Source organism: Orycteropus afer, unplaced genomic scaffold, assembly GCF_000298275.1.
Source record: "Orycteropus afer afer isolate SDZICR_OR568_19922 unplaced genomic scaffold, OryAfe1.0 scaffold00129, whole genome shotgun sequence".
Taxonomy (NCBI): Eukaryota; Metazoa; Chordata; class Mammalia; order Tubulidentata; family Orycteropodidae; genus Orycteropus; species Orycteropus afer.
In genome coordinates, this window is record NW_006921716.1 from 1,623,448 (window position 1) to 1,633,447 (window position 10,000).

General features: G+C 38.7%; 1 protein-coding gene across 1 annotated transcript in view; it reads left to right on the plus strand.

The window, feature by feature from the left end:
• Positions 1–10,000, plus strand: part of ZFHX4 (zinc finger homeobox 4) — a 247,429-nt gene that overhangs the window by 234,360 nt on the left and 3,069 nt on the right. Inside the window, exon 10 of the mRNA XM_042781501.1 lies at positions 1–3,180. This exon is cut by the window's left edge and continues 68 nt beyond it. Within this exon, the coding sequence (XP_042637435.1) occupies positions 1–3,180 (3,180 nt within the window). The remainder of the gene's footprint in view (positions 3,181–10,000) is intronic.

A 10,000-nucleotide genomic window follows, 5' to 3' on the forward strand; every position in this document is an offset into this window, starting at 1 on the left:
TCCAGCTGCCTGTTTCTCTTGACCTTCCGCTCTTTCCACCCATTATGATGCAACCTGTGCAACACCCCGCGCTCCCGCCCCAGCTTGCATTGCAGCTGCCGCAGATGGATACGCTCTCTGCCGATCTCACTCAACTTTGTCAGCAGCAGCTCGGATTAGATCCCAACTTCTTAAGACATTCTCAGTTCAAACGCCCACGAACAAGAATTACAGATGATCAATTAAAAATCCTGAGAGCTTATTTTGACATCAATAATTCTCCAAGTGAAGAACAGATCCAAGAAATGGCAGAGAAATCTGGCCTTTCTCAGAAAGTTATCAAACACTGGTTTCGAAATACACTTTTTAAGGAACGACAGAGAAATAAAGATTCCCCATACAACTTCAGTAACCCTCCTATAACTGTTTTGGAAGATATCAGAATTGATCCACAGCCCACCTCTCTAGAACATTACAAATCGGATACATCATTCAGTAAAAGGTCTTCCAGAACAAGGTTTACTGATTATCAGCTTAGGGTTTTACAAGACTTTTTTGACACAAATGCTTATCCAAAAGATGATGAGATAGAACAGCTCTCCACTGTCCTCAATCTGCCTACTCGGGTTATTGTTGTATGGTTCCAGAATGCTCGTCAGAAAGCACGAAAGAGTTATGAGAACCAAGCAGAAAGTAAAGATAATGAAAAAAGAGAACTCACAAATGAACGGTATATTCGAACAAGCAACATGCAGTACCAGTGCAAAAAGTGCAATGTGGTTTTCCCCAGGATTTTTGACTTGATCACACATCAGAAAAAGCAGTGTTATAAGGATGAAGACGATGATGCCCAAGATGAAAGCCAAACTGAAGACTCCATGGATGCCACCGATCAAGTGGTGTACAAACATTGCACAGTGTCTGGCCAAACAGAGGCAGCCAAAAGTGTTGCAGCACCTGCAGCCAGTTCTGGCTCTGGGACTAGTACTCCCCTGATTCCTTCACCCAAACCGGAACCGGAGAAGACTTCTCCCAAACCTGAATATCCCACAGAAAAACCAAAGCAGAGTGACTCCTCACCCACCTCTCAAGGCACCAAACCAGCCCCGCCATTAGCATCAACTTCCTCAGACCCACCACAGGCCTCCACAGCTCAGCCACAGCCACAGCCACAGCCACCAAAACAAGCCCAACTTATCGGACGACCTCCTTCGGCCTCTCAAACCCCAGTCCCTTCTAGTCCACTGCAAATTTCCATGACTTCTCTCCAGAACAGTCTACCTCCACAGTTACTACAATACCAATGTGATCAGTGTACAGTTGCCTTCCCAACTCTAGAACTCTGGCAGGAGCACCAGCACATGCATTTCCTTGCTGCTCAAAACCAATTCCTTCACTCTCCATTCTTGGAAAGGCCTATGGATATGCCCTACATGATATTCGACCCCAATAATCCACTGATGACTGGACAGCTGCTGAGTGGTTCTCTCACACAAATGCCACCCCAGACCAGCTCCTCCCACACAACAGCCCCAGCAACAGTTGCTGCTTCCCTTAAAAGGAAACTGGATGATAAAGAAGATAATAATGGCAGTGAAAAGGAAGGAGGGAATAGTGGTGAAGACCAGCACCGTGATAAACGCTTGAGAACTACAATTACCCCAGAACAACTGGAAATACTCTATGAAAAATACTTACTGGATTCCAATCCTACCAGGAAAATGCTTGATCATATTGCACGTGAAGTGGGGCTGAAAAAAAGAGTTGTGCAAGTCTGGTTCCAGAATACTCGTGCTCGAGAAAGGAAAGGTCAGTTCCGTGCAGTGGGTCCGGCACAGTCGCATAAACGGTGTCCATTTTGCCGAGCCCTGTTTAAGGCAAAGTCAGCCTTAGAAAGCCACATTCGCTCTCGGCACTGGAATGAAGGAAAGCAGGCAGGTTACAGCTTGCCACCGAGCCCTTTAATATCAACAGAAGATGGGGGAGAAAGCCCACAGAAATACATTTATTTTGATTATCCGTCTTTGCCGTTAACTAAAGTTGATCTATCAAGTGAGAATGAATTGGCTTCTACAGTGTCGACTCCTGTTAGTAAAACAGCGGAGTTGTCGCCGAAGAATCTTTTAAGCCCTTCTTCTTTTAAAGCAGAATGTTCTGAGGATGTAGAGAATTTAAATGCTCCTCCTGCTGAGGCTGGGTATGACCAAAATAAGACTGATTTCGATGAGACTTCGTCAATTAACACAGCCATCAGTGATGCCACCACCGGAGATGAGGGAAACGCTGAAATGGAAAGCACCACAGGAAGTTCAGGAGATGTGAAAACAGCTTTATCTCCTAAAGAGCCAAAAACACTTGACCCTTTGCCAAAAACAGCAACCACCCCTACCGCAGAGGTCTGTGATGAAAAATTTCTCTTTTCTCTCACAAGTCCATCAATACACTTCAATGATAAAGATGGTGACCATGACCAAAGCTTTTATATCACTGATGACCCTGATGACAATGCTGACCGCAGTGAAACATCAAGCATAGCTGACCCGAGTTCACCAAATCCCTTTGGATCCAGCAATCCTTTTAAATCCAAAAGTAACGATCGGCCAGGCCACAAGAGGTTCAGAACCCAAATGAGCAACCTTCAACTCAAGGTCCTCAAGGCTTGCTTCAGCGACTACCGAACTCCAACCATGCAAGAATGTGAAATGTTGGGGAATGAGATCGGCTTGCCCAAACGAGTGGTCCAGGTGTGGTTCCAAAATGCAAGGGCAAAGGAAAAGAAATTCAAAATCAACATAGGAAAGCCTTTCATGATCAATCAGAGTGGAACAGAAGGCACCAAGCCAGAGTGTACTCTCTGTGGGGTGAAGTACTCTGCCCGCTTGTCTATCAGAGATCACATTTTCTCCAAACAGCACATTTCAAAAGTGAGGGAGACCGTTGGGAGTCAGCTTGATCGAGAGAAAGATTACTTAGCTCCCACCACCGTTCGACAGCTGATGGCACAACAAGAACTTGATCGTATAAAGAAAGCTTCAGACGTACTGGGCTTAACGGTACAGCAGCCAGGCATGATGGACAGCAGCTCCCTCCATGGCATCAGTCTGCCCGCAGCCTACCCAGGACTCCCTGGCCTTCCTCCTGTCCTTCTCCCTGGAATGAACGGTCCATCCTCCTTGTCTGGATTCCCACAAAACTCAAACAGTAAGTCATTTTAAAGAGCGTGAATCTGGTTAATTAGTATTATACAGCCAATCACAAGTAACCAAGGACAGGTGGCATTTGGATTTCTTTTCATTTCAGTAAGTGAAAACATTAAGTTATTTGGAATATATATTTTATAGGCTATAACAAATATTCAGAAAATAAATCAACCTGGAAATGTGTAGAATAAAGGTTAGATTACAGCAGATTCCCAGAAATACGTCAATTTTACAATACATTGCTACATCTTAAAAATATTACTTCAACATACTAATATCAACAGTGATTTCAGATGGGGTTCCAGCACAAACATATACAAAAGTGAAACATTGAATAATATATTACTGCTATCCTAATTTATGTTCTTTCCGAGGGGGAGGTTTTTTGTTGTTGTTTCACCCCCACTTCCTGTGAGTGCCAGGAAGTTCAAAAGTTAAGGGCCCTCTAGCCACAGGAATTCATCCACATTGCACCTAGCACATAATAAAGCTTATGTTTAAAGTTGAATGACTGAAAATATGACTTCTGTGATAATTTGTAATTTAATATTGCTATAAGATTTTTATTTTTGTACCATGCATTGTTACTGGTTATGCATAAATTCAGAACCTTAGAAATACATATCATGCTATAGCTTTCTATTCTCCTCATCCTCCAGCCAAGGTATATAATTAAAGCATAACAGTGACATAAAGCTGCTTGAAGCAACTCTGATACTGAATCCCCTTCTTTGTTCATCAAAAGAAACGTCATTTGTGCAGACTAGATTTTGTGAATCTGTATAGGTATCAGGAAGATTGGGCAATCTACTTCCGCAGATACACTGCCTCAGACACCCAAGAAGGGGTCGCTATGAGTCGGATCCGACTCAACGACAGTGAGTTGTGTTTTTTTTTTCAGTATAGGTATCCAATTATATTCAACAACACAACGCACATAAAGTAGAAAAAACTGAATATATTGTTCTAGGAAGTCACAGAAGTCAAACATACAACAAAAGCTATATATCACCCAAAACAGAAAAACATGTTTCTTATAATTTATTCTTTACAACGAGTTTTATTTTCCAAAATAACAGTAATTATTTTTTTCTTTATCGAAAGAAAATTTGACACTCTAAAGAAACTTCTGTAGAATTTATTAACTTATAGACAGAAAGGTTCCAAAGCACGTAAATAAAACTTTTTTCTTTTTCTTTTCATTTTCACATATTGGACTTCTACATAAGCTGCCAACACTTTAATTCCATCCTCTTCTTACAGAAACCAAATTGCCCTTGTGATCTTAAGAAGCTATGCCTATTTTAACTTTGAGACATGAACACAATGATATCAAGTACCCCAAGGCCACTAATGCTAGCTCCTTGGCTGCCCTGCCCTGAACGCCTTCTTCGCTTTAGAAGGAAGCAGAAATGGGTTTAGACATACCAAAAAAAAGTTCTGTAATGCCTTTCTCTTCATCATACCAGCTCACATATACCCAGAGTACTTTAGGCTTAATCATCTGGATAATCTTGTCTCCTTTAATATTGTTGTTGTTGTTGTTAGGTGCCATCAAGTCAGCTCTGACTCATAGCAACCCTGTGTACAACAGAATGAAACACTGCCTGGTACTGCACCAGCCTAACAATCCTTGTTATACCTGAGCCCATCTTAGTAACCACCCTTAAGTATTAGTGCTGTAATTAACATGTTTTGTTTAAGTCAAATATAAGTGCTTTGAGAATTAGGCAATGGCTGTTTTTTTTTTTTTTTTTTTTTTTTTTTTTTTTTTTTTTTACTCAGGGTATGAGTTTTGTTATTTCTAAGTTCCACTTTATATTTTATCAATTATCAATTGCTACATGGAAAAATGTCTTTTGTGGAAAAGCACCTATGATCAGTTATATAAAATATAGGGTTTCCAATATATTACAAGGCTAAGAACGATTGAAGCCTCTGTACCTTTAACAAACAAGACTGCTTTGATTGATGATGACTGTGTTGTTACCACCCTAAATGGTGGTCAAAGCATATTGTTTATCTTTCCACTAGGTCAAAAGCCTTTCCTTAGACAATGAATCCTTTGGCCCACTGACCTTCTGGTGTGTCACACTGATACTGGTACCTACAGGGCCTATATGAGATAGAGTGAGAAGGGAGGACAGAGCAAATGTTTAGGAAATACTTAAACTAACTTTTTTCCTCATTCTACTCACCATAAATATAATTTATATCCTAACTTGAAAAATGGTTCCTATTTATAACTGTCAGAGTTCCTGGGAAGATATTGAAAGTAGACCCTCCTTGGCTCCAGTATCTTTAAATACACCAGGTGCTGAGCAACTCAGAACTGTTTTGACTATTGCCTTACCAAATCATGAACCAAAGCAGGAATAACAGTGATATAAAGGTAAAAGGTCCATGAACATTGCAAACTACTATAATTTCCCTTGAACTTCGCCTTTGTTTGTAATAGATTTTAAACAGCACAAGAGTGATACCAGTGGGATCCTATCCGAAAGCCCATACTTCCAGTTCACATGCTTTGAAGTTAATTTACCTGTAGCAGGTGCTGAATACTTTAACCATCTCAGAGCACAGCAGTGGTTCTCCACCTTTCTATCATCATCTTCCTACTGTATCATTTCTCATCAAGCAGAGCTCTCCTTTGCTTTATGGGAAAGATAGGAATATCAGCTAGGTGAAATCAAGAGGAGAAAATTACTTCATAAGTAAAATATTTCTGTATTTCTCTCAAGCCTTGGGCACTTACTATAGTTTATTATATATAAGAATAAACTTTGAAAATATGACAAGCTCTACTTGGACCCACTTTAATGGGATTTAATTATAGAAAAAGACCTCATGCTGGAGACTTTCTGTCCCTTTGAAGGTAGGTTTCAAAGCTTTGATCCTAAAGAAATCACTAAAAAAGAACTCTTGTGTATATGTGATATGCTGTAAAGTAATGATTCTGATTCGGAAGGCTACATGCCAAAGTTAGCTTAATTACACTATATTCCATTTTGATTTTTCTCAACATCTGCGTCCCCTGACTTTAGCACCCATCATATTATATTGTTTTCCCTTGCCAGAACTGCTGTTCTGATTGTACACCAGCTTTAATTCTCATAAGACCTCCTTACCTTACTTCTTCAAATTATTTAGCTCTTCAATGTCACCAACAAAGTCCCTTCAAGAATAGTATATGAAGTGCCTGCTTCCTGAAAGGTGGCCCAGCCCTTTGCTGAGAGTTACTGCTTACTGTCACTCATTTTTTATTAAAGTGAATTTTCTACTTTAAAAATTTCCCACACTTCAGTCTTTTTCTATCATGATCATATCATGACAGATCAGAAGGGAAAAGTGGAGGCATCAAATCACATACCCTTCTCTGTGGCTGGAAAACATTAGAAAAACTTTAAATTTACATCTTATTCTTTATGGTATTAGCTTATTTTGGCATTTTGCTGAAGGTGAAGAATAAAATGACTTGCTTTTCTCCTTTTAACTTACTTAGTTTATCATTTAAAACAGTGTCTTATTTTTATGTTTCATTAGTGTTTGAAAATACTACCTTACTCGATTTCCTGAAATGGAACTTTAGAACATACCACTTGCTTTTTTCTCACACTTCAATGTAATTTACTAGCATATTTGGGATAAATCGAGATAAGACTAAGTATTTAATAATTTTAGCACAATTTTCTTTGGCACTGTATATGCAATTGTTTTTATTTTCACCTTGGAAAATAATTCTTCCCTCTGGGAATTCTGTATCAAAGAAACTAGAGGCAAGAGATTGATAACATATAAGATATTGTAAGGTGATGGTTTTCTTTCTTAACAATTACTTTGAGAATAGGTATCAATTTCATGAAATTGATGGTCGGTTGAGATTATTCATTGAAATACTTTTTGTTTTTCCTTTAAGTGAAATATCTAAGTATTTTTCTATGTGAGATTTATAAGAATTAGAGTAGCAGTTGGGAACAAGAAACAATGTATCTTTAACATCATAACTAAGAGACGTGAAAATTTGACATACATTTAGTTTGGAGTTACCCAATGTGTTCTGATTTTATTCTGCATAGTGATTAAGGTTCAGTTTTTCCTCTTCTATTTCTGATTTTCAGTAATTAAGTGGGCTATTCAATAGTTTACTACAATTTTTTACAGATTTTAAGTCTTTTACCAGCAGATCCAATGAATATTGCTTGTTATTCTCATCTGTATCTCTTTTTCTAAAAATGTTGCTTAACAGTTGGTTATTTAATTCACCTTACTATTCTAGAGGTTGAATTCCTGAAAATCAGTGATAGTCTTTAGAAGTCAAGATTTCTCAGTCTTTTAAAAATTTTCATTACTTCATTGTATGACCTCTAGATTGGAACATGTAGACCCCATCTGGGGAAAAGCTTGAGTCAACAACTATTGATTCATCTTGCTTTCTAACTACCATTGCTATTTTTCCATATTGCTTAGTTCCTTAAATTTTTTCTTAAGTTCTCATGACAGAGAGGGATGTGAGCTAGCTATGCCTTCTGAGTTAGAGAGAAAAAATCTACTAGGTAGAAGGAGGTACAACTATTGGATATGAAGTTGTGCTATTGCACTAGACCTAGACCTAGCACTGGATTTGTGAGTATGTGAAGAAATTAACAAAATAGCAGAGTCCCGTTTATGTGTTCACTGAAAGGTCTGTAGTTCGAATTCACCCAGTCACCCCTTGGAAAAAAGGTCTGATTTTCTTCCGAAATCAGCAATTGAAAACCCTATGGAGCACAGTGCTACTCTGACACACAAGGGTTGCCATCAGTCAGAACGGACTTCACAGCATCTGGTTTGCAATTTTTAGTTTTATTAACATAGTATTTTTCCAACAAAGTGAAGAAGGCTCTTCTGCCCTTAGTAAAGCCTTCTCCACCTGGATCGCTCATGCCTAAAATTCCATAATTAGACTTTAATTCCTAGGTTATTACATTATCCTCTGTTAAATGGAAATTAGCATAGATTATCATGAAATCAGAATATCATAGAAGAAAGGAACATCAAAAATTATATAGTCTAGTATATATTGAAAGGAGCTCTGGTGGCATAGTGGATAAGGCATTTGCCTACTAACCAGGGTCAGTAGTTCAAACTCTCTAGCTGCTCTGTGGAAGAAAGATGGGGTAATCTACTTCTGTACAGATGTACAGCCTTGGAAATTCAATGGGGTCTCTATGAGTCAGAATCTACTCAATGGCAGTGAGTTTGAGTAAATACTGAATCTTTTCGGTAATAGTGTATCCATTTCTTTGGTTCATTCTTGCAAGTAAACTTTTATAAAGCGGAAAAAATGGTAAAAAGAAGATAGAGACCAGATATAGTTGTGTAGGAAAAAAGGCAACGAGGTTGAGGGTGCCAGCCCTTAAAAGCAAGTTGGTGACAGTTTTACCTAGGGCAAGGATAACTCTCATTAATAGAAGGCTTAGTAATTTAGAGAAGCATTGGTGATTCAGTGATTAAAGCACTCAGCTGCTAACCGTAATGTCAGCAGTTCAAACCCCCAGCCGCTTCATGGTAGAAAGATGTGACAGACTGTATCTATATTTATAGTCTTGGAAAGCTTATGAGGCAGTTCTACTCTGTCCTGTTATGAATTGTAATCAGCTCAACATTAATGGGTTTGGTTTGGTATGAGGATCATACTAAATTGGATTAAGGACCAGACAGTTTACTCATTCATTGCTACCATAACTCTGCAAATTTAAACCATTATTATTTAAATTTACTTCAAATATGTCAGCCATTCTTCAGTAAAATTTGGTGTTTGCACTCAGTTTCTGCTGCTACAATGCTAATCTCATGAGAGATTTTTTTTTTTAATGTTTTTTTTTATTTTGAATCTCTGAATTTTTTAAAAGTTTCAAGTAAGACTGGAAGACAAATTTTGTTATTTATTTATTGTTTTATTTTCCCCTAGACCTACCATAGGAACTCTGGTGGCATACTGCCTAAGGCATTTGACTGCTAACCAGAAGGCTGGTGGTTCAAACCCACCAGCCACTCCTCAGAAGGAAGGTTGGGCAATCTACTTCCACAGTGATACCTCCTTGAAAACCCAAGGAGTGGTCGCTATGAGTTGAAACGATGGCAGGCAGTGAGTTTGGTTTTTTTTTTTGGTTTAGACCTACTATGAACCCTGGTGATACAGTGGTTAAAGCACTTGGCTGCTGACAGAAAGGTCAGCAGTTCAAACCCACTAGCCTCTCTACAGGAGAAAGATGTGGCGTCTGCTTCTGTAAAGACTTAGAGTCTTGGAAACCCTATGGAGCAGTTCTACTTTGTCCTAAAGGGTTGTTGTAGGGTTGCTATGAATCAGAAATGACTTGATGGCAGCAGGTTTGGCTTTTTGGTTTGCCTTAGATCTATTATTGAGTCATGGATTGCTGTTAAGTCAACATCTCTAGAACTTTAGTTTCTTATATTAAAAATGGAATTTTTAGCATCTGTCCCTACTCATACCACTGACATTGTTGGGAGATGATTTGCTAACATAGTATAAACTCCTTAGAGACTATTACTATACAACTGCAGAAAGTATTTCAAAGCGATCCTATGAAAGAGTTGAGTTTGGTAAGGGTAAAAAGAGGAACATCCAGTAACAAGCTAAGGCTAATTGACAGTAATATGATAGTTATCAGGGCCAAAGAGAGAGTGATGTTGAGGACTTCAGCATCTCAAATACTAAGCCTAGGAAAAGCTTTCTGAGCTGGATAAAGACCAATTAAGAAGGTAAAGTTTTTGTTTTTCCCCTTGCTGAAGAAATAGGATGTAGTTTATGTTTCACCTGT